Below are 25539 nucleotides of genomic sequence, written 5' to 3'. Positions count from 1 at the left end.
TGGCTACATCTTAGAACTTTATACATGTATACATGATGATAAATTCTGTATCCACCTTGCGATAAAAGTCCATCTCTTCTTACAAAAGGCCAAGTCCACCTCTAGCTCTCGGCCGACAAAATAATGGGATGATCATTTTTGTTTGTACTGGGGGAAGGGGGCAACACAAACTGAAAAACATTCTGCAGTCCTGTGCAAACCTGAAGCCCAGTGCAATCAAAGGTAACTTCATCAATGGACGGATACAAGACTCCCAAAAATGCCAAATTGCAAAATGCTACTTGGTGAAGTCTTGTTTCCAGCCATTGACTTCAGAAAATTCATATACATACATATATATATATATATACATATATATATATATCAGCATTAGCCTTATATGCTTCAAAGAAAAGCAATAAAATCAATACTCAGAAAAAAGAGAAAAAAAAGAACAGCATATTATGTGGTCAACACTCATTGATCCAATTGTTCGTATTTGGGTTTGACATACCCACCCTTTTGCCTGCCTTTCTTGTCGAAATTGTGCAGAGAATTGAAAAAAAAAACAACCCTTGGAATACAAATAAAGCACAATATTAGAGTAATGGTGTAGACTGTGTGAAACAAAAACTCACAAGTTCTCACTTTATACAAAACAAAAATCCATGACAAGATCCCAATGTTATTCTTTGACCAGTGCTGACAGGTTTTGATTCTTTGTTCCGGAGTCCTTGACAATGAGGACATGTGTCAAAAGACAAAGGGAACACATATGAGATATATACATTTACAATTTGACATTCCAGAAATCCAACACTAGTTTAAAAAAGTTATAATAATACTACTGTCAACTCCGCTCCTGTCAAACTAGCTTGACTTGATCTTCAGTTTTAAGTCATCCTTTTCTCGGGTCCCAGAACCTCTTCTTTACTATTCCCACTGTTTATACTCATCCATAGTCGACTGTAGTAGTACCCTTCTACAACTACGATTTATTTCACGATGGAACAAACTTTAAGCCTTTCCTCTGCAAAGCACTGAGTCAGAAAGTGCCCCCTGGGAATAATACTGTACAAGTTAAACTTACTCCAAAAAGTTTTTGGTAATCTTTTCATGAAAACAGACTTCATTACAGTTTTACATCAATGTAATGAAGATAATATGTGTCTTAGAACAGATCAAAAAAGCAATTTATAATAAAGTTATGTCAGATAAGAACAATTCCTAACAGTGTTATTTGTGGGTAGGCCCTTCAGCACACAAATCAGACAGATGAATAGCATGGCAAATAAATAATAATAATAATAATAATAATATATAACATTTATATAGCGCATTTCCAAAAAAAGTAGCTCAATGCGCTTAACATTGGAATACCCATTTTTCAAAAACCTTTCTTACTACTTCCTTTCTTCTCAAGCAGCAGCAATATACATTAATGCACACACAGACACACACACACACACACACACAGAGACTATTTTCAAAATGCAATAATCTTTGAAGAAACTGGAAGGTTGTAATTCTTATACAATGAAAAAGGATAGAGAAAGTAAGTAAGTACATACATGAGTACAAATGACTTTCCTAAAGTTTTAACAAAGACCTTTTCAGACCTTAACATGTATGTATGTACATATACACATATTTATGTACATTATCTACAGCATCCAGTCTCAATTAGTGACAACTAAACTCAGAGCTGCACAAAAAGAAAATACCAAACAAAGAGGAAAATCTGTCCAAACTTTCAAGTGAACAACAAGCTTAGCACCATTTCCAAATCCAACTGAAAACAAAGTACAGACAAAACTGTCTATAACAGCCACCCATTCATGGTAGACAAAAGTGGTTGTCTGAGACAGGAGGACGTCTCACATAAGAGCCGTGACAAAGTGCAAACAAAATCAAGGGGGGGGGGGGGGGGGGGGGAGATGGGAAGTGGCAGTTTGTACAGGTGATTGTCATATACACAGGCACCATTAAAGCAGGCGCACATGTAGTACACAATAGAGTACGATATTCTAGGGTTTATTTGAAAAAGTCAGCACTATCCCTATTACAAAAAAGGTGTTCATTTTGCGATGGCTTACTTTGTTCAACAGACTAGTATATCTACAAGTCTCCCTGTTGGAAAAATGCGGAGTGTCCAACTATATCCAATGAATTTAAAGAACCCCATTATGAAAGAAGGCTTAATAACTGTCATCTGATGATTTTCTACGCACAATGGAAATGCTTTGTAACATATGGTAAAAAAAAAAGAGATTTCTCAATATCTGTTCTTTTTCTGAGCTCTTTGTAGATCAATGTAACTGAATGCAAAACTACAAGATACATAGGTGCCTGAATGCTTCTCAAGAATGACCTGCATCAATATGTAATAAAGTTTCACTGCGACACTTGATGACAAGAAATATTCTATGGGAGTTTGTGTTGCTTTCTGATATGTTTCCTTATATTGCGGTTTATGATAGTCTGCACAATACTGGTTTAGAACTGCAGCAACACTCAAATACCGGCAACACTGAAAAGAAACAGAAGTAGCAGACAAGACCAAAGCATAAACAATCATCCGAGTTAAAAAGTACACGTTTACCAGTCGTGGAAAAGGCAGACAAGAAGAAAACACTGTGTGCCAAGAAATATACGACCAATTGATAAAGGCCCAACTCATCCTTATGAAGACCTCAAGAATAATTCTCAATATTTTTGTCACAAAACTTGATGGGGGTTTAGTTCTGCAAGGAAGTTTATCGCTAAAGTAGAGTGAAGAACCCTCTTAATTCAACTCCATTTTAGACATTGCACAGGCAAATTAAAAACAGACCCCTAACATTTTTCCCCCCACACTCAGTGTTTTCCTGCATTGTCCATGTTTTATTTGAATCAAATATGAGCTGAGGATTCCAATGACACCATTATATCTAATTTTCTTTCCAAATTGTCACTTTGGCACTTAGCTCCACTTCCAACAGCCCACTTCTTCTCCCATAAATGGTTAAGTTTTAAATTCCATAGCATGTCAGTATGTACATGAAGGGACAATGGCAAGAGCTGAGGTCCATGTGGGTAGGACACAACACTGTAACAGTAAATAAATGTCATGGATTATGAGTTCAAAGGTCGCAGGTGCTGTCAGGGAGATCTGTGAGGTCCACCGAGCCCTGCTGCGGCCAGGTGATCTCTTCCAGTTGTCTGGGTGGCTGTATCTGGGACATGTTGACCATCCGGTGCTCAGGGCTCAGCACCACGCCGGCAGCCGCAGCCTGTGGACCCTGGTTCACCGCCTCCAAGCCACTCTGGCTCAGAGAGGGGGCCATGGAGAGGAACTGCACCAAGGAGTCGGGGTCGAGCATCCCCGTCGTCCCGTCCTCCAGACTGAACATGATCTGTTTGCCTGGTACAGCAGCCTGCTGTGGGGACACAGTTGCTGCGGTTTTGGCTGATGCTGCTGCTGCAGGCTCTGTGGAGAGGGCCACAAGTTTCTGATTGTTGCCGGCACCTTGAGGCAGGATGGTTAGAACACCACTGCTAGTGATTCCATGATGCATGTTGGTAGAAGTGCTGGTCATACCTCCAGGCCTGTCCTGGTTAGTCGGCTGGAATGTGGTGGGTCTCGTCTGACCAGACAGGGTGAGAATTTTGCTCACACCTGACTGCGGTTGGGTTTGCTCTGCCGGGTTGTTGCAGGTCTGGACATTGGCAGGCTGCTGAGCTAGGAGAGTGGCCGCGCCGGCAGAAGCGCCCACAGAGATCCCGGCATGTCCTTGCGGCTGGTACACCAGATGTCTCTGGACCACGCCCTGAGGCACGACCGAGACTTTGGCCATAGTCTGCGGCACCACAGCTCTGGGAAGGCGCACCATTTGCGGCGAGACTTTTCGCATAGGCTGAGATGTGCTCACAATGATGGGTTTGGGTGTGACCACAGCAGGGATGAATCGAGACGCGGGGAGTCGGGGACCGGCTGGGTTCATATCAAGCTGCGGTTGGTTTCCCCTGATGGGGCTGGTGGTCAACACATTGCCCACCTTGACCACTCTGGTACCAGACTGAATCATGCTGCTGGAGATGACGCCCGGGACTATGGTTCCTCGAGCCAGCTTCCCAGTACTGTTAGCTCCAGGCGGAACTGCTAGCCTACTGATGGTGCCCGGAGACTGACCGCCCATTGCCACCGTCACTACGGGTAGGGAGGTCACAGCTGCCATCTGTGTGCCCGTTCCCACAGCGGCCTTGGTTAGTTCAGAGCCTTGGACTACAGCAGATTCCTGGCCAGGCTGGGTAACTATAGGCTTTCCCCCAAGGCCTAGAGGTTGGTCTGAGATTTGTGTAAGGCCCCCCTTTGTTGAGCTGCTCACAGTGACAAATGTGGACATTCCGTCTGCAGGCTTGAGTAGCTTATTGTGGGGGTTCAAAGTAGCACCTTGTTGCTGCTGTAAACCAATACAACTCAGTGGGACTTTGTTCAAGGTCGACATTGGTGGCTTTGGACCAACGGTAACTTTTTGTGGCATCTGAGACACTGCCTGTATGACCGAACTTCCTGAAGTCTGCACTCTGCCTTTAGGGAGAGTGGTTAATATTGGGGTCATCAGCTTATTAGGTGAGCTAAGCTTGTCCGGTGAGGTCAGTGGCTGCTGTGATGTCACGGACACTTTGGGTATTTCATCATACGTCAACAAATTGTTGCCATTGGGAGACAGGGTGACCACTCGGACAGACACAGGAGGCTTATTCACAACTGTGGGCAGGGGAGATGGGGAAGGTTTTGCTGATAAAGTCTTGACAGGGGATGTTCTAGATGGAATAGATGCCTTCAGCGTTGAGGCGCTTGCAGGACTGCTGGCCCCATTGTCCATGGACGACAAGGATGTAGGAGACTTTGACAATGAAGGTTTACTTGTAGAAGTAGAGGGAAATTTTGGAATGGATTTGAAAACAGGGACAGTATGTACATCTTGTTTCTTTTTTGTCATGGTACCACCACATGGATCTGCGGACGGTCTCTTTTTTATGTGTGACAGCGCTGATTGATTCAAGTGTGAGGCCATCGCCACTTTGCCAACTTTATCACTCACTTCTGAATGTGAAATCTTTCCCTTGGACAAAGAAGTGGGGACATCTCTTAGCTTTGAAACTGAATTCTTTTGTTGGATGACATTCATTGGAGTTGACTTGAACTTATTCACCAATCCCTTGTTCATGGGCGTAACAGTGGGAGGACTTTTTGACTTGAATGGCCTGTCCATTCGCTGCTTATCTGTAGAAAAACTTTTGGATTTTTCTCTTTCTTTGCTTATTCTGGACAGCCCATCTTTACTAGATTCTATGGACACCAGACTTTTTCCTTTTCCCTTTCCTTCTTCCACGTCAGTCAGGTGCTTGAACAGTTCTGACTGACTGCAAGAACTGCCAGAGGCTCCAGTCTGACTTTTGCTCCGAGCAGACAACGGTGTTTGTTTACACCCACTTCCACTTCCCACTTTCTGACTGAAGGACCCACAGGATCCTTGCCGGTCAGAAGAAGCCAATACTTCCTCTACATCCTCTCCTCTCTCATCTCCGTCACCTTTTTGCTTCCCAAGGTCTTTACTGCTGACACTTACTGGCTTTCCTTTTATGTTTGTTGAGCTACCAGAGGCATCAGCTATACTCATTTTTCCTTTCTCACCTGAACGTGCAGGTGGGGAGTTCTCTGACCACTTTTGGTCGCCAACTTCATTTGAGTCCTGTTCCGACTGGGCCGCAGTGGGAGAAGCAACATCAGTCTCCCTGCCAGACTTCAGATCTTTCTTCGATGGTACATAGCCAGGGTCTGACTTCCGTTTCTTTTTGTAACTCGATTCCATATCACTGGGATCAAACTTCTTGGGCCTTCCTCGTTTTCTTGGAGGTGGCTTCACCACCTCAGGGATCACCGGGACCTTGACAGCTTTCTTCACATTTGTCTTCTCCGGAATAAGTTTGGCTGCTCTGTTTACAGGAGACTTGGTTCTCGCCAATTTCGTGGTAACGGGAACTTCTGTTTGTGGTAACGGCTTCTTTCTGGGTCGTCCACGTTTTGCAACAGGTTTCACTACTTCTGGTTCCTTTGATTGGGCAGTAGTTTTTTTATCCGAACTTGCAGACACGGACCGCAAATTTGGTTTTCCAATTCTAGAAGACGTTGCATCATCTTGGGCAATACTCCTATTAGACTTACTTCCATCTTGTTTGGCGGTCTCCTTGCTCCCGCTGCTGTTTTGCTTTCTCGTCCTTCTAGTGGAGTTGTCAGTATCTTCCTTCTGAGGCTCATCCAATGTTATTGCAGGCTTTTCATCATCATTCTGCAGCTCTTCATCCGAACGATGTCGTTTCAGAGTGGTCCACTTGTAACCTTTCTTCTTCACCTTCTTCTTCAGTCCCCGGGGCCAGCCCCGTTTCTTGACAACACGTGTCAGCGTACCATCCTCCTCGACCCGCACATGACCTTGAATGATGTCGCTGCTATCTTTGTTCAGGGTCTTGCTCCACTTCATGTGCTCAATGATCCTCTGCAGCTCGTCCTCGTGTGCCAAATCCTCCGCAGTCAGCTTATTCTCCTCCTCCCTCAGCTTGCGCACGGCGCACACCCTCTTGTAGTGCAAGTCCACACCTTTGATGTAGGTGAACCTCTTGTTACAGTAGCGGCATGTGTGCTGTTTTCTCACAGCCGCGTCGTCCGGGATGATCCCACTCAGCAGTGGCTTCTGGCTCTGCAGCTTGTCCCGCCCGCTGCATTTCTTCACGTGTCGCTCCAGCATGGGTAGCGAGTTGAACTTGAGGTTGCAGCCGTGGCACTGGTGCTGCTCCAGCACCTGATACAGCTCTCGGCGGCGCACGTGCTTCTTGGGGTTGTACATCATCTCATAGTTTTTGCGCTTCTTCACCGGGAAATACAGAGAGCTCTGTGAACGTGCCAGTGTGCTCCTAGCCGTCGACTTCTGGGCCTGAGCTTCTTTTTCATACGGCACTGAGGGTACAGAGTTACTTCGCTGCACATAAGCAGTCGCATTTTTCCCTTCATCGGAGATGGCTCGGCTGACAGTCGCTGTTGGGTGTTTATTCTTCAGAGGTCTTCCCAACTTTGGGCGTGGTGGTGGGACAGAATCTTGGTTCAACCTTCTGTCCATCATGGGAAGCAGTTTGCCCTTCATAAACGAAGGCTTGGGATGACCAAGCCCCTGAGCCACCTCATCGTGTGCTGGGTCGCACACAATCATGTGGGCATGTAGTCGACTTAGATTCTTGAAGGGAAAAGTGCACCTGGTGCACACATAGATCTCTGGAGCAGGCATGTTGTCTGGGATCAGCTGACTCTTAGCCAGGATACCATAGGGTGTTGGGTAGTAATAGAACATATCCTCCACATAGTTGTCCTTCTCCATCTCCAGGGAGTGGGGTTCGATATGAGGATGCTTCTTCAGCTGATGTCTCAAACACAGCTCCAGGCAACTGAAGTGCCGGTGACAAATTGAACACACTACTGTGATGGCTCCTTTCTTGCCAAACCAGATTTTCTGATAAATGTCCCATATCTCAGGCGGAGTGATACAGTGCTGCTCCTTCCCTCTCGCGTGAGGGGACAACTCGTACTCCTGCCGTCGCACTAGCCCGCTCAGCTCCAAAAAGGCACTCTTGTCTTTGTCCCTCTCATGTAGTTTGGGTAGGGATTCCGCAATCCGCCGAGATTTGTTGTTTTCATACTCCCGAGCTCTCCTCATGCTCTCCTGCTTCTTCACCCTTTCCACCACCGGGCAGCAGTGGACGCCAACGGACGGGCCGTGGCTTTTGTGTTGAGATGTACCACTCCAGATGGAGTACCGTCTGTGCTCGTGGTGCCGCGTCGAGTCGGGGTTGTTCAGCTGCAGCTCAGGGGACTGGTCGAGAGACCTGCGTGACCTCTTGTGTGGAGAGCCATGACCAGCCGAGGAGAAGGAACATGACCTACGTACCCTGCGGCTTACCTCGGTAAAAGCTCTCAAATCTGGAAAGTTGATGTGCTTTTCTTTGTGAGTGTCGTTATCCTTACTGCATAGGTTTAAAGCTTCCAGTGGTAAACTTGTGGATGTCTTATGACCTCGACTGGAATTTAAGGCACAGGTTCCTAGCTCAAGACACAAAGCCTGAATATGTGCACTAGACAAGATCTGATACATTTCTTTTACTTTCAATTCCCTTAATAGTGTCAGGTTAGGTTTAGTAGGAGTCATGGCGTTGTTTGTGGTTACAGACCCACTATGTCTGGAGGTGGTTTCGTGGGCTTCAGTCACAGAACATCCAGTTTTGCCCTCATTTGTCTTTACACTATCACAACGGCTTGTAGAATCTTTGGCGTTGTTTGTCCCAACACTTACTGATTGGTCCTCTGTCCTGCCGCATACAGTAGTGAGTAGGGCATCACACGAGCTTAGACTGCCTGAGGCACTCGATGACAACGACCCGACACCACTGTCTGCTGCCGAGGACAAACTAGCAGAATCACAGCACACGTTGGCCATCCAGCTAAGACTAGTAGTTTCAAGGGTCTGCCTGTTCTCATCACTTTTTACCACACCTCCTCCTTCTCCATTAGAAGTATTTACAGACAAGACTGTGGCATCTTGCTGACCAGTTTCAAGTTCCATTGCAGACAAATCTGTTCGTGATTCTTTCTTGCACATTTCATCTGACTGGGGGAGCAGTGGGTTGATCCCACTTTCTGAGGCACCGGACACAATACTGACACTTGAACTTTCGTGCAATAGAGCACAAGTTGCTTTTTGATCTTTCACTCCATCACTACTCCCTTGAACTAAAGTATTATCGTTCCCTACCCGTTTTAGTCCATCAGAATTCACATCAACATCTTTGGTCTGTTGCTCAATGCTTGAACAAATGAGGTCCAAGGCAGCTTTGCACTCACTCTCGATCGAATCACCACTGATAGTAGAAAGCATTCCACCCTGAGCCTCTTCCCCAGATTTCCTTACAATAATGTCACTCCCCACTTGATTGTCTTCTCCTTCAAAATTGGTCAACGGTTCTTGCTTAATCTGAGGTAGACTGCTCTCATTTGTCATTCCTGGTTTTAAAGAGACATCTGTGAGACTCTCACCAACATTATAAAACTTGACATAATCCTCTTTTAACTCAAAGCAGGGGGGGAAGTTAAACCGAGTCCAGTCATGCGACTCCGGATCCCATTTCCACTTAAGATCTTCAGTCCATGGTAAGTAATCCTCGACTTGAATATGTTTCTTCCACTGCTTCAAGGCCTCTAACCCTCCATCAATGAACCTCCTTATGTTTTCTGAACCTTTCTTGTTCACATTCGCGTAGAAAGACTTGGGCGATGGAGGGGGAGAAAAGTTCATGTCCTCACACTCATCAGAAGTGGGATCTTCTTCCCCAGCGGCCTTTGACATTTCATACAAGTACTCCTGAACCGACTGATCTGCCCCATGCCTGGAGCTGCGGTGCTGTAGCAGTCCCATGTGAGTTGTGAAGCCTTTGTGGCAAATTTTGCACCGGAACCGGATCAACAGCTTCTTCTTCACGACAATTCTTGGCGCCTCCACAGCAGGGAATCTCACCTCAGTGCTTGAGACAATATCCTGCCTTTCTAACTTTGGCATTTCTGGTTCTGACTTCACCAGTTTGACAGCATTTTTGGAACCCTTCGGTCGACCCCGCTTGGCCTGAAAGCCAACACCTGGCCTATCCATGCTGTATGTGGACACAGTGTTAGGTGTAATATTCAACACATTCGGTGGCTTCCATTTTGGTAGCTCTGCCTTGCCCAGTGTCAGATTCTCTGGGGCAAACTTGGAGATCTCATCTTCAGTGAGACCAAAAAGCCGACTTAGCTTTTTCCTGCGGGCTCTCTCAGCCTTCGCATTTTTGAGGAATTCCTGGCGATCCAGCCCAGCATGCTCTGTTCTCAAATGTTTCACCAGACTGGCAGCGTTTGGGAACACTACGTTCACACAGCCATATTTGCATGGAAAGTTTTTCCCTGAGTGAAACCTGGCGTGCATCTTCAAATAGGTTTCTGTGGTGAATCCCTTGCCGCAGGTCAGACAGCGATGTTTCAGATCTGCGCAAGACAAGAAAGAAAATCATATAAATATTCAGCAACTTAAGTTAAACAAAATGCAAAAATAATACACAACTTTTCCCCTTTTTCATTTAAGAGAAAATATTAGCAACAGAAAATATTTGGACACACCCTTAAAACAAAATGTCTAACAGCTTCAGTAACTTAAGTCAAAACTATGCTATAAATATGATGTTCAAATATTCCACATGAATGAGTAAATATACTCGTTTAAAAAAGTCTTGGATGAAGAGAAGCAGTTTCTTTTTTTAAAAGAATATTAACTATTCTCAACCTCAGTGCTTTCTTGTCGCATCTCCATTTTTTTACACTGAAAATGTGACATCTTAAACTCACTCTTTCTTATGAAGTGTCTTTACTGTTATTAAAAATGGAGATACAACAAGAAAGCCCTGCGTTCGCATATTGCTCCAGGGTATATCTGAGGACCCTTGTTTGGTCCATTTTTCTCTCCCGATCCAAGCAAAAAGATTATGGTGGTACCAGGTAGCAGCTAGATTTATGTATATTGGCCAAAGCAAAATAATTTGAAAGTAAACAACGCCAAAAGAAAGTCTTTTGTAACCGTTGACTATACCCCAATTGCAAAGTTCCTATCTCAAAAAAAAACTTTCCAAATTTAGTTGTTGCCAATTGTTGTCAACAGAAGCATTAACTACAAAGCAGAAAAGGGCTGACTGTACCAACGAGGGGTCAGCAGAACTAACAGAGTCTCTTATTACAGGACTCTGGGTTAACATGTCACATATGCCAAGAATAATGTCACAAATGTCAAGAGAGGATGTGGTCTGAAATCTATTTAAAGTGATAAAAAAAAAGCAATAAAAAGTTTTGTTTTTTTTAACATATAAAAAATAACCCAAATCAATATAGATTTCAATTAATCTATGCTAAATCAAAACCTTTATCCACTCTTGACAACTCACAAGTAATGTTTCAGAATTCTGTTTCGAATTTTAAAAGACCTATTGTTGCGGACTTGTCAGTCAGTGGCCAGTCTGTACGATGAGAATACTCATATTCCATTAGAAAAAGTAAAAGATAAGGAAGATACTCTGAAACACAGTAGACTGAGCACAGACGATACGAGAGCTTCCATCAAAGAACTTGAAGCCATTCGATTTTAACAAATAATGAACATAAAAAAATACACAGAACAAAAAAAAAGGAAAGAGAGAAAGAAATACCTTTGTCATCCTGATGGTACATCAAGTTGTGTCTGATCAAGTTGTTCTTGAAGGCGAACCTCATGCTGCACTGGAGGCACGAGTACTGTTTCACACCGCCCTTGAAGCGGTGAGGGTCGTTCTTGATGTGATGCTTCAGCTCTCCCATGGTCTGAAAGACCAGAACACACATGTGACACCGGTACAGATCATACGGCTGAGACGGAGGCTGCAGATCTGGCGAAGCATCCGAGGCCGCACCTGATTTCTGAGGGTCTTGTGAAGAGACTGTGGAGCCAGCAGCTGCTTTGCTGGCACTATTAGTGTAACTGCTTAAAACTGACGGGATTGGTTTTGTCGTGACAGCCACAACTGAAGCTGAGGCGGAAACAGTGCTGTGAGGACTGTTTATCGCAGCACCAGCTGCCCCATCAGGTTTCATGGCAATAGCAGGCTGCCCGTAGCTGACATTGTTCAACGAGCTGTGAAGAGACTGAAGGGTCTTCAGGGTGGAGGGGGATTGTAGAAGAGCATTCGCGTTTTGAACGTTGAGTCCCCGAGAAAGCGAAGAAATGAGAACGACGGGTAGTCCTGCTTGAGAGACAAGTGTTGTTGGTGGAGCTGTTGAGATGCTCGCTGATGAAGGGGAGACTGGCACGGGTAGAGACATAGGCAGGTTCTTTTGAGCATGAGACACTATAGGGAACACAATGTTGGTGACAAAGATTACTGGCTGCTGTGGGCTAGTACCCTGTGAAGAAATTAACTGAGGTACTGCAGGGGAACTAGCTTCACTCTTTGTAACCTCCGACTTCTTAGGCAGTTCTGATTGCACACACTCGGAATCTTCCATCTTTGAAGTTTCTATTGTTTTGGATTCCTTTTCTAATTTTAACACATCAGACTGCACAGACCCTTCCACCGTGGAGACTTTTGAATCCTTAGTGACTGCTTCTGACTTAGACACCAAAGTTTCCGAAGCCTCTGGGCCTCCTTTGGCAATGGTAGAGGCAGCATCAGACGTTGCCCTAAACTCAGGACTAAATGTACTCACGGTGTCACACACACCATTCTCTGAAGTTCCATTAGGAATAGCTTTTAGAGGAGAGGGCTCTGCCTCTGACTTGACATTGTTATTTTCTGATTCTGCCGTTTCCATTCTACAGCCACCAGACACTTCTTGAATCGACCCACTTTCACTCTCAGCATCAGTTACATTTTCACGTCCAGTTTTCCCAGTCTCTAAACAAGTCGATGTATGATCAGATATAGTTTCGGTCGGGAATGAATCAGCACTCACAGTTGTTGAACTGACGCAGTGAGTATCCTCTTCTTCTACAGAACCTCTGCAAGCAGACTCTTCTGCTTTGCTATTTTGACAAATGGTGGCAGTCTTGCCTTTTGTCAGAAATTCCACGGAGCTTATTGGACTCTGCATTTGCTGGCTGTCAACAGCTATGTTCACATGCAAAGTTTTGTCTGCTATTTCACAAGACCCCGCCGGTGTATCAGAACTGCACGTCTTTGAATTACCACTTTCATTCTTGTGAACTAGCTTTGCACCTAACAGTTGGTCAGAGCCTGTACTTTGGAAACACTTACTGGAATCACTAGATGAATCAATCAGTACCTTTGAACCTACATTCACTGTGCACCGAGTCAAAAGATCGGTGCTCACTTTCTCTTGTTTTCCATGGATTTCCTCCACAGAATCTGAATCTGCCCTCCCCGTAAGGGACACTGAGGACAAACATCCTGCTGAGACCTGACTGTCAGTGACTACTGAACTTGCAATGGATGCAGAAGGGCCATAAACACCCTGAGGAGAGCCATGACCATTTGTAGAACCAGAATTTTGACTAGAAGTAGCAGTTAGCACAGGCAAAGTAATGTCACTTCTGCTTGAAGGCGGCAAAAATCCTTTTTTTGTGTTGGGAAAATTAGGGACAGCAGCATATTTGTCTGAAGAATTCACACATTTCAAAAAGACCGATTTTGACTGAAGTTCAGCAGCAGTTGGGGTCAGAAGTTCAGCAGAGGTTAATGACTCTCTGCACTCGAGTGAAAGAGTACTATCTCTCTTGCTTTTTGGATGATGCCTATGGAGGCAAGCTTGGGCCAAAAGTGAGAGACTTGGGATTTCGAAACCAGTTTTCTCTCGGTTGTTATCCTCCTCTTCACCAAGAGTTTCATCACAAAGAAGAAACCTCTCCTTGTCCTTCAAGTTCCTAAAGGGTTCACTGCTAAAAGGAGCACTCCAGCCTCCAGTCACCTGACTAGCACTAGACACCGAATCAACCAGAGTCGGCAAAGCCAACTCTTTGCTATTATCAATAATCCCTTCTTGACTCGACTTTGAGAAACTTTGAGAAGATAAAATGCCATCACTGCCAGACTGCTGTACACCAGTATAGAAAGAGTCAATTTGACAGCTGATTATATCATCTCGAGACAGGTATCTGTGATTGATATGAACGCTGAGATAGTGGCGCTTCAGACTAAATGCATGTCTGTAAGCTGAATCGCAGATGTCACACTTGTAGGCAATCTTCTTATCCTCCGTCTCAGTTTTATGCTCTGGCAATAAGATGAAGTGGATAATAAATATACCTCGATTGTCATGATGCAAACTGTTCTGCTCACCCATAGCCTTTCCTTTATCTAAACATTGGCAGCTGTCATCACACTCTAAGCTCAGCTCAATGTCTTTGAGCGTGTAAGATTCGTCGTGGTCGTCCACAGATATGGACCCATCTGTATTCTGTTTGATCAGCACTGGCTTCACAGATGAATCCGCCAAGTTAAAGTCTTTACTCAAATCTACCTTGCCACTAGCTATTAATTTGGGCTTTCTCCCTCTACATTTCGTCGGACTCCTTTTCTTCATTCCGACAAGATTTTTCCTCACTTTTCGCCTCCTCCCTTTCCCGGAGTATGTGGTCATGCTTGACCCCTCAGACTCTGCATATGCCAATTCAGCGTCAATGACCTCATGACCGGGGAAAACTTCTTTTGACTTTTTATAGGCATCACTGTGCGATGTAATCATTCTCTGAGGCCCTAATCCAGCACCATTAGATTGTTTGAATCTCTTATCTTTTTTCACTGTATTTTCTGAAGAACTAGAAGGTCCTGACAAAAAATCTCTTTTCACTTTTGAATATGGCTGAGGCTGATGCTCTAGCTCTTTTTCTAATTTCATAACTTTGTTGAAATTCTTGCGAGCCAGTAAGGATCCTTCATCCTCCAAACTTATCATGTCACTAAGAATTTTCTTCTTGCGGGATCTTTTGGTTTCAATAATTTCAGGGACGAACTTCTTCTCATCTTCCATGGGCACCAGCTCTGCAACCAAAGAAATAATTTTGAAAAAGTTGAATACACTCTGTTACTTGCAACCTGTCTCAGATACTTTTTTGTAAACATGTAAAAGTTTATTTGAATACAGTTTTTCATTGTACCTTAAATGACTAATTTTTCATATATAATCTGACATGTAAAGGTCATATAAAAGTCATTATACTGGCCTATTCAGAAAATTAATGGAATTAAAAAGAATTCAGTGCATTTTCAGTCTAAACTCCAAATAATTTTGTTGAAGATGAGATTGCACAGAGCCTGTATTAATGATCCACGGTTAGTTGAATCTATAAAGCCAGAACAAGCACATACGAAAGACTTAATATTAAACATTAAGACTTCATGATATGGGGTTACAAAAACAGACATAATATAATTTCAGTGTGTGTGCCTGGTGAAATGTATCATATGACCCATTTTGAGGAATTACGTTTTATTTCATTTTCTGGTACAAAAATCATTTCTGAATAGCGTGTGTTTTAAATCTTCAAAATATCTTTTGTACTTTGTGAGATCTGGTAAGTATTGTTAAGTAGGGTTCAGAAACAAAGCATATTGGGAAAAAAGGGATTATAAAGTTTTCCTTTCATCATGAACAGGTTCTACTCCAAACGAATATCCATCAATCTGCTAACCATCTTGATTGTCTCCGAAACTTTTGAAAACAGTTACTACTCAAAGTGCAACTAAGTTTAAGACAGTTAAACAGTTTTCAAGTGTCATTGAAACATTCAAAGTATATTTGCTGTCAAATAGAACCGGAAATTTCGCAAAACGACTTCCCTTTGATCATGTAGTGTCATAGGAACATGTATGCAAGAGGGTCTCCCTTCCATTGTCGTGTCAATGTATTTGTGCCCACCTGACCTAAATTTTGACATGCAACGTGAAAGTGTAGATTTCATATGAATGAGTCATAGCAATTGTCGTCAGTGACAAAGCAAGAAATTTTAAAAACTGGCTTTTTTACTCATGAATTGTAATAGGGTATGGATGTGCAAAACCTACTATCCTCTAACTGTTTTGACAATCCACAGCTCAAAAGGGGGCTTACAAACTAAACAAAAATCTCACCACACTCACCAATTGTATATCCCACAGGTTTCCTCTCCATTTTTGATAATCTCCTCTGTGTTCTCTTCAACAATTTCGGATCAAACCAGGTGAGAAGTTCCTCTCCAGGGCGTATGTCCTAGGTAAAACAATTTAGAAAGCATTCGATGATACAAGTTGTCAAGACTACAATATTTAAAACAAATGAATTTAGTAAGCATACCATGATACATGTATTCAAGACTGCACAATATATTTTTTAAAAACCCCAAAAAAACCTACAACAACAACATAGAGAAGATTGCCTCTCTCACACAAGATTGCTCTTTATTTAACAACACAGAACAAGGAAGAATTAACAACTGCAGAATACATTCAGACTTCAGGATGAGCATGTAAGGATAGCTTGTGCTATTTTTATAAATAGTGCTTCACTATTTTTCCAGACTATATCAAAATCTAGACTAGATAGAGCACCAAATTGCACAGTGCATAATCAAATCTTTCTGTCAAATGAAGCATTACCATTCAAGTTGCAAATCATTTTAAACCAACAGCAAGGATGAAAATGAAAGAAAAAAACTCTACTGCACTGATCTTATTTTATAACCGCTGACAGAGCAAACAATTTAAAGTTTTGAAAAATGACCAAAAAATTTTCAGTTAACATCCAGACAAAACTAAAATCTAAAGACGTAAAGTGATTACCTTCATGGCCATGTAAAAGATGCTATAGCCATCTTGCAAAGACAGTATGTTTTGCTCCTCATAGAAGCGAGCATTATTTACATTTCTCATCCAGTTGCTGCTCTGGGGATCTGCGGCACTAATGGTGAACTTCAAGTCATCGCTGTTCTTTTCAAAAACCTGAAGACAGCAAAACAAAACAACTGAATTAAAAACTTGAAATCTACATTCATCTAATCATTTTTGTTTACGATTTTTAAAACTCCAGCATTCTTTAACATACACACATGTTCTTGAAACATAAGGAAATAAATATCTATGTTTCAAGCTGGGTTTTTTTTTTAAAGCTGAATGCAAGATCCTTTGCAATCATGAGCTCTTTTGGCAGGTACACTGACCTCTGTTTCTTCACTTTTACATTGCAAATTTTTTTTACTCAATCCACAGAGATAACATTAATAACACAATGCTCTTCACTGTTCAAATGTTTAAGTGCAGAGTTCTACATGGCTTCGCAAGTCTTTCCTCCCAATTTGAAAGACAAGGAGCAAAATTCCAGCTATTCTCAAATTAATGGTATAAAAAAACAAAAAACCTGAGACAGATCCTTAAGTATGCACAAATCAAGCCTCCATTTATAAACATGTACTGAACTAGGCGCTGAAGGACAACTAATGAGCACTGGATTTTTTTCTCCCTAACAAGACCCTGCAGTGGAGGAGGGGGAGGGAAGGGGGAGGGAAGGGGGAAGGAAGGGGAGGGAAAGGGAAGGAGGAGGAAGGGGAAGGAGGAGGAGGAGGAGAATATCAGGCTATGTTGTGGTTTTGATATGAAACTTCCGTCACATCTAGGCTTCACTACACTATTAGAAGTCATGTGGAAAGATTTGGGAGGGGTTTGTTGTTGTTTTTTTTATATCAGTTTTGCTTCTTTTAGGTCACACTAATTTATTGAATTAAACAAAAATGTTCACAGAGCCATGAAAATGAAGATAAAAGAGAGTAACAGAATAACCACGCAGATATCGACTCATTTCATAATCTTTTAATTTTTCTTAGAAGTGCAAAAGGACGAGAAGTATAAACGAATAGTGGTGACCCTGAAATAAACAAATCATGTTGTCAAGGCAGTAAAATAAAATAAAAGATGAAGAGACTAAAAGACTACTCTTCTCAAACTTTTCAAACACCCTTTGTTCATCTAATACAATGCCAAGCTCATTTTTCCCACAATCCCATCAATCATCCCCAAAAACCACAATGCCACAGCCATGCAAAACAACATGACACCCTCTTACCATCTCATCACATCCTGCAGAACATTATAAGCTTGTCAGCACCACCGACCCAGCTACAGATTTTGGATTTGCTTTCGAACAGGTACGGACAAGTAATTGCTCTGGCAACTATTTGGTGTGCAGAGCAAATCCTGAATCCCATTATCACTACCATCAGTTACCAGTTCCCAGCCAAGTGAGTAGCGGACCACTAGAGGTGGGCAATTCCCGTTTTTTTCGGTAACAGTAGATTCCCGATTATTGAAAGCTAGGAATTGTGGGTCCAAACTCAATTACTTTCAGTACAGCCACTGGCTTGATTTCTTCAAGCGGCTCTATGATTTTTTCAAGTGGTTTGAACCCCTAGCCAGTATCACAATCACACGTTGCGAAAAGTGGTTAGTCCTACCCCTGCAATTTCTTCTGACGAGTAGCGATTCATCTGACACCAACAATTACTTCTGGCAAGTAGCAATTAGTCCGACACAAACAATTACTTCCGGCGAGTAAGGATTAGTCCAACACCAACAATTACTTCCGGCAAGTAGCGATAAGTCCGATACCTACAACTACTTCCGGCGAGTAACGATTAGTCCGACCCAAACAATTACTTCTGGCGAGTAGCAATTAGGCTTGACACCTGCAATTATTTCCGGCGAGTAGCTATTAGTCTGACACCTGCAATTACTTCCGGCGAGTAACAGTAGTCCGACCCCTTTGATTACTTGGGGTGGGAGGGCGGTACCCCACCCAATCTATACAGTGTGAAGTCAGAGAACCAACACTGACCTAAACCGAGTTGCGAGTCTATAATGATATAGATCCTCGTGGACAAACATTAGTTTTAGATTTTGAATTGAAAGAAGAGGGATATAAAAACAACCACAAATGAATGAAGAAAAGGTGAAAGCAATGAATACGTTTTAACACTGTGTATACTAGATCTATATAATGTTTGACAATGAATTTGCATCCCGATTACTCTTTTTAAGTCTTCAAAATTCAGGATAACCTCGATTTCAGAACATAACACACGGCAGGTATGGAGCGCCCATTTAGTTTCGGCTGGCGCGAGGCAAGCAAGCCCGCACTTCCCCAGGTCACAGGGTCATTTACCTGCGCCGCCGGGGATTTCCCTTATCAGCCGAACACCGGCAGCCCTCTCGTATTTTTTGCAAAGTTTACCAGCACAGTGAGCCAAAGCTAATGTAAGATGAACATTTTAATAAAGACCACGTAAATATTCAACATATTAAGGAAGAAAATGAAGAAATCGGAAGACCATGGTACATTACACTTAAAAGCTGTGAAGTTCTCAAAAAGGGGACTTAATTTGATAAATGTGTCATGGGTAATCAATTATTAACATCAATTTAAATGTGATTGCCCCCAACGAATTCAATCAAATTTGCACACAGGACAGAGAACATAATGAAATTTGTACTCACAAAGGGGGATGTGCAAGAAGTTTCTGGATCCGTAATTATTCAGGTTTGAAGTAGATTTTTGCAATACTCTTGCTTTGCGACCTTGATCTTTCATAGCGATATCCATAATACATGTAACTACAGAACAGATCTTTCCTTGCCGATACACTTATGGAAAAACAACCTAAACACAAAATACAAAAAGAACACAATATTGCTGGACTGGAGGAATTATCTCATTTTTCCGCTGTAAGCTTTCGTCTTTTGATGGGTGGTGCACACGACAGGGTAGCTTAGGGTGGGTTTGGACGTGTTGTGACTGCATGATTGTTTTGACGTGTTTTTCTTTGTCTTTTATGGCTGCTACTCGTCTTTCCAGCTTCACAACAGTTGTATGAATGAGCTCACCCCCTTGCTCACCATGGAAAGCCATTCCAAACCCATATTTTGGTATCCAAGGAACGCAGTGTTCCTCAAGGATGTGTTGTTTGGGGATGACCTTTTCTTTTGATTGATTTTGATTGAGTAGCACATGTTTTACGGCACTATCGACTCAAAACCTTTTATTTGCCAAATATGTTTCTGTATAAAGACATATATCGTGTGATGCCTGATGACTGAATATGTGGTATTCTCTCTAAAGTGATTGGCTTTCCATGTGCAATTATTGTGTGGATATCTTTGAAAGTGTCTTTTAGGTGAACAAATTTCTCTCTTAGAACAATTATTAATGCGGTGTCTATTATGCTTTGATTTCGTGTATATGCAACTGTTCTTTTTGTTAAAAATGATGCTAGCTGTCTGTACACATGGGTTGTGATGTATTTATGGCAGTGGTTTCCTATAAATGAACGGCTGTGGTAGACATGTGGTGTGATGTTGTGTTGTTTGAGGATGTTATCAAATTCAGAGCAGGCAGGACTTGACTTTGGAATAAGCTCCTCAAACTCTAACTCTGACAGTTGATCATGTACACTAGAACCCTCCCTCTCAAATCTCTCTGCTTCTCGTGGATTATCTGACAAAACCTGACAGCCCTGTAACAATTGAAAGTCCCCCTCGGTTTTTTCAGCCCTTTCATTTTTTGCCGTAGATATGCACATTTTGTCCTATTCCAGGCGTGCAATTCTCCATAGATTGATGGGCCAGCTGTACATCTATATCATGTACCAGCTGTACATCTATATCATGTGCCAGCTGTACATCTATATCATGTGCAGCCTCCTCAAGAAGGCGATGATGTTTCAGCACAATGCCCACCCTATGATCATGTTGAGTGTGGCACTCCATGACAAAAATATTGTAAAAAATTACAACGAAAATCAGATGTAGTAGAGGTAAGAAAACTAAAAACAGCAAGGATGAAAGTTCAGAGTGCTCGGTTGGTATTTTTTTAAAAATCACAGAAAATCATAGAATAACTTAGTGCACTTGAAACTTGCACATGTAAATAAAAATTGTCACCACAGTTGATACATGAATTTCTGTTTAAATCGTTGGGGGCCGGATTGAAATATTTAAATCCAAACTGAAAAAGTTCTGAGCATTGAAGAAGCCAGTTTGAAAATCACAGACTTACTTAAATCCCTTGTAAAACTGATATAATCGGACTTGCAAGAAAACAAGTTATACCGGCTTACAGGTCAAACATAGCACGTTACAATGAAATCTCAATCGGCCTTGTAGCATTTATAGTTTCAGAGTTAGGAGGCTTTCAATTCGCACTAAAATGCCATGTTTACTACTGCCCCGGCACAGGAGGAGTGGCGCTGCGGTCACCCCAATTAACCACTCTGACAAGTGATTTATGACCACGCGCTGGGCTGTCGGGCGGGGCGGGCAGGGTGGTGAGGATGGTCGGGGAGGAACCGGGGAAGAAAAACTAAGTGAGCGGTCTGGACGGTGTTTTATCCGCCGTGAACAAAGCACCAACATTTTTTTTTCATAATTTTTTTTTTTTTTCAATTAAGATAAAAATAAAGTAACTGGGAATCGTTAGTTTACGGACAAAGGGATCGGTTCTTTTTCTCAGAAGCAATAATCGCGGGAATCGGTTCTGGGATCGATTCTTGGCCCACCACTACCGACCACCACAAATCCATGTGTCTTCTAGAGTGATCATCCCTTTAGATAGTACGTCCCTAAACCTTAAGCTGACCATTATAGTAAATGGAGGTGAAATAAGTCTGCCTGTGTGATCAGTTTTAGTTGATAGTTATTTTGAGGGACCAATTATTCCATTGCATGCAACTCGCTATAATAAAGTGAATATCATTGTAAAGCTATTTCAGTGTAGAAATTAAGCTAACATGTTTTTCAAAAGTTCGTTTTGTTTCATACTTTTTGAAAATTCGGGTAGTCTTCCTCACATAAAGCGCTACCTTATCACACTCACCCCTAAAAACAAGTAGTAAAAAATTTGAGCATACCCCTATGCATTCAAATTTAAAGAATACACACATGATATTTAACATTGAGTAGCTTACCTCCCATGCATATCTGTAATCCAGAAATGGCTTTTGATCAGGAGTGATGATCTCCCCCTTATAAGGACCAAATCGAGTATTCTTTGTTATCAGTATTTTACTGAAGGCACCTGACATAGGAAAATAAAATAAACTGTGAAGACTAGGCAGTATCAGTGAGTGTTAACATACAAAGAATACATAGGAACTGGGGAATTCGGTTCTTGGGGAGGGGGGGGGGGGGGAGACAGGCAGGAATTAACAAATAGAAAAAAATTTTAATTTGGTCCGTTCAACATTTGAGTAATCAAAACAGTAATTAATGTTATATCTGAGTTAACAGTAAAGAACAAATTTTAATGTTCAGTGTTTTTGCCAGAAGGCAACATAACAAGCCGTCTCTTATGATTATTATCCTCAAAATGAATAGAGACATAGGTTCATGAGAAGTTACAACACTCTTAAAGGCTGCATCTGGATTCAATTTCTACGACACACGACACTGCACAACCCAAAGGTCTATGGCAGCGCACGTTGCAGCCTGTTCCATGGAGTTTTGCTCCAGTTTGAAAAGATAAACTAATATTAACATTTGTTATGTCCTCTATATAAACTTAATATATGGCAACCATTGGTAAGTATTGTTCCTCGACTTTTATTAGACAAAAAAAACATTTAGTTAGAAGAGCGCTGAATTACTTCAAGCCTAAAAAATGAAAGGGTAGTGGAAAAGTAACACAGGTTCTTGTTTACATTTCATCACCATTAGACACTACTATACTCTTTCTGATCGCTAGTTTTGACTTATACGAGCATTATGGTTTCTTAAAAAAAGAACAGCAAGGCTCACTTATAAACAAGTCAATCTGATTACAAATTATTTACCATTTGTAGATCTTTGGAGTATGAGAGTGGCAGATCTAGCGATTTCAATAATGAATTCAGAACATAAAAACACTTTTCACACTCAACTCTCTAAAACACTCAAATGAAAATTTAAAATGGGAACGTAATCTATTTTCCAATTGCCAAAATAATGAATTTAAAATAAGACATGGGCTTAATAAATAAAGCCTTCTTTGTTTTCTCTATTGGCGACATTTTGCCTTCTAATTTAAAAAATGTTATGTGCTCCCCTAACCTGCTGCTCAAAAGATTTGTGTAAACGAGGAGTGGGTCTCTGTAACAAAGATTAAATGTATGGCACGTGAGTGTGTAAGGGTGAAAATGTACGTGTGTGGGTGGGTGTGCGTGAAGTGGGGGGCACTATTATGATAATTATCTGACAAATGGTACCTACGAATATGAAAAGTTTGTTTTACAATCATATTTCATGTTTTCATGCTTTAGAACATGAAATAAGCTGGTAACAAAAAATAAATTTGTCACCGACACATTAATATGATATAACTGAAAGCCCATTTTTAATACTAGGTCTAATTTTCTAGTCGAACTCATCAAAAACAGTTCTTTTAATAAACTTTTTAAAAATACCTGGACAGCCTTTGCACACTATAGATTCTTTGATCTCAATCGAAGGAGGCAGCTCCACAGTGTTGTATGATACATCATTTGCCTCCATTGTAGTATTGCTGCTTTTTAAACAAATTTACAGACTGCAAATGTCCTGCATGCGAGCAAGTAAATTTCAGAAGATCTGCGTCTTGTTCTGGGGAAGAGTTATGTAAATTAGCCTGTGGAATGATTTTGCTAAGTCTTATTCTAAAAAATATATCTTAAGGACAACAATTTCATACCACTACACCCGAAAAAAGTTAATTAGAATGATAAGCCATTCCTGTTCTAAAACAGAATTTATCAGGAGAATAAAAAAACCAACCAAATTTACGCTTGAAAAACTAAAAATAAGCAAAAAAATTTCATTGTGAAATTGATATGGCACGACGTGGTGGAATCAGGCGCTCGTCAATTTTTGGGCATGTGAAGTAATTGGTATAATCATAAAGCTTGTTCATTTGTCTTCCTTTCATAGAAAAAAATTACACATTTATCTTGAATAGAAGTCGAGATATTAGCGAATGAATGAGGTGGGGGTCACCAGGTTTCAGAGGTAAAATTTGAGGGAAAATGGCCGCCAAAGATGAGTTATTTCCTTAGCTTGAGAGTCCGTGAAAACTTAAAATTTACATTTTCTGTGCCATTAATCAACGTTTTTCCGTAAAATCCACACAGAAATGTGTTCTTTAACGGGCATGAAAGGTGTTGAGCCAAAAAACAAAAATTCGATAAAAATTCACAAACCTGCGGAAAAATGCCAGTTTCTTCACTTTGATTATTTTGACGAGCACCTGATTTCACCACACTGCCTCACATAAGTTTGATTAAGCTAATTGCAAATGACAGCAACCGGAAAGTGTAACATCGTCCATTTCTTCTGCATGTGACTACAACTAGTTGAATAATAATCACAATGTAAACATCATCGACAAAAAAAAAAAAAAAAAAATACAACAAAAAACAAACAAAACACATAACAATAGAAGTCCTTCCCTTGCAACATAAAGCAAAATTCCTGATCTACAATAAAATAAATAAATAAATAATAATGCTTAAAAAACAAAGAGAAGCTTTCCACATCTATAAAAATAAAATATGATCAGTTTTGCAGAATCTATGCATGCATGCATGTAACATCAACAGCTGTACACTATTTTAAAGAAAACAATTTATAATGTCAATCAAGAAATTGCTATACGAATCAACGGCACAGAATTGTATACACAAACAGGTGACTGAGCACAAATGAAAAGAAAAGTAATGATTCATAATAAAAGTCCTTGAGGCTAGAAAAAAAATGACTTGTTGGTCCTAGGCTAGAAGATTTGACAAGGCCTAAAATCCTATGAAATGTATGTTGTATGTATAAACACAAAACATTCCATAAATCTAAATGACCAGTGGTTGCATGGAATAAAATCATGGTAAAATGAATATTTTTGCGTAAATTTCAAGTATCTTTGAAGTAAACCGAGTCATCAACTTGGAAAGACATTTTAAATAATTCACAAAGCTAGATCTAGAATCTAGATTAGAACAGACAGAATAGGGCCTACCCAACATCATTTTCAAAGTGAGAACTTTACCTTTTCCACATTATTGCTTTTTAATATAAAAAGCTGTTAACCATTATAGCTGGATCATATGAACATACTCACCCTGAATATATGCAGAATATCAAATATAAAGTGAGCGTAAAAATACATAAAACATAAAGGACGCATAAATGATGTGTAGTGATTATTGGGCAGCCATTTTGCACAAAAAGATTACAAAATGAAGTATGTGACTCCTATCATTTTAATTAAGTAAACCAATGCACAAAACCTACCTGTAATGAATCGTGTAAAATTAGTAAATTCAGCTCATGAAGAATGTATTGAGACCCATAATACTTTTTACATACCAACATTTTGTGGAAAATAATAGAAATTTGAAAGAAGACAGTAGTCAGAGAAAGTAAACTTGAAACACGTTATTCTGTTCTATGCGCAGAACCTATGCGCAAGGGGGGCGAGATACAGAGATATCCTAGCAATGCGTCTATCACCCTTTAATTTTTACAAAATAACAGTAATACAGAGATGCCCATTTTGAAAGTATGTCTTTTCAATACACTAAAAGTGCAAATATTGTACGATTATGCATAATTGGGGTGATTTGACTGTCTACGGACATACATTTATTAAATATCGATGTTCAATTTACACGGCTATCTATCTTTGTTAGGTCGTCGTTCTTGAATGTACTCAGACCGGGTAAAAGATGAGACACAGGGTTAAAACGATTAAATATAAGCACATAGTAACGTGTATTCGGTACACTCTACATACCATATCCTGGGATAACAGTGTGGATATCAAGTAGTTGTCAATTTATGTTGATTTTACAAATAAAACAACATTTCACATCCCCACACACTCGCTTGTCGAGAATGAAGCCGTACAAATAGACCATTCCATTGGGAATGCGAGCATATGTG

General features: G+C 41.2%; 1 protein-coding gene across 2 annotated transcripts; it reads right to left on the bottom strand.

Moving 5' to 3' along the window:
* Positions 1-1408: 1408 nt before the first annotated feature.
* On the bottom strand, positions 1409-25505 carry LOC101855753. Of its 2 annotated transcripts, none has more exons than XM_005109108.3 (7): positions 25391-25505; positions 23034-23208; positions 21561-21670; positions 16393-16551; positions 15715-15823; positions 11293-14616; positions 1409-10084 (listed from the first exon to the last, which is right to left on the bottom strand). In XM_005109108.3, the coding sequence occupies exons 2-7, from the start codon at positions 23119-23121 to the stop codon at positions 3102-3104; spliced, it is 10773 nt and encodes a 3590-aa protein (XP_005109165.1). In that variant the 5' UTR covers positions 23122-23208; positions 25391-25505; the 3' UTR covers positions 1409-3101. The 2 variants fall into 2 exon arrangements, with proteins under 2 accessions (XP_005109165.1, XP_005109164.1); XM_005109107.3 differs by lacking the exon at positions 25391-25505 and adding an exon at positions 24889-25338.
* Positions 25506-25539: the final 34 nt, after the last annotated feature.

The sequence above is a fragment of the Aplysia californica genome, unplaced genomic scaffold (genome assembly GCF_000002075.1).
Source record: "Aplysia californica isolate F4 #8 unplaced genomic scaffold, AplCal3.0 scaffold00749, whole genome shotgun sequence".
NCBI classification, from domain to species: Eukaryota; Metazoa; Mollusca; class Gastropoda; order Aplysiida; family Aplysiidae; genus Aplysia; species Aplysia californica.
The sequence above is the reverse complement of the archived record's forward strand: the minus strand, read 5'-3'. Positions and strand labels throughout refer to the sequence as shown.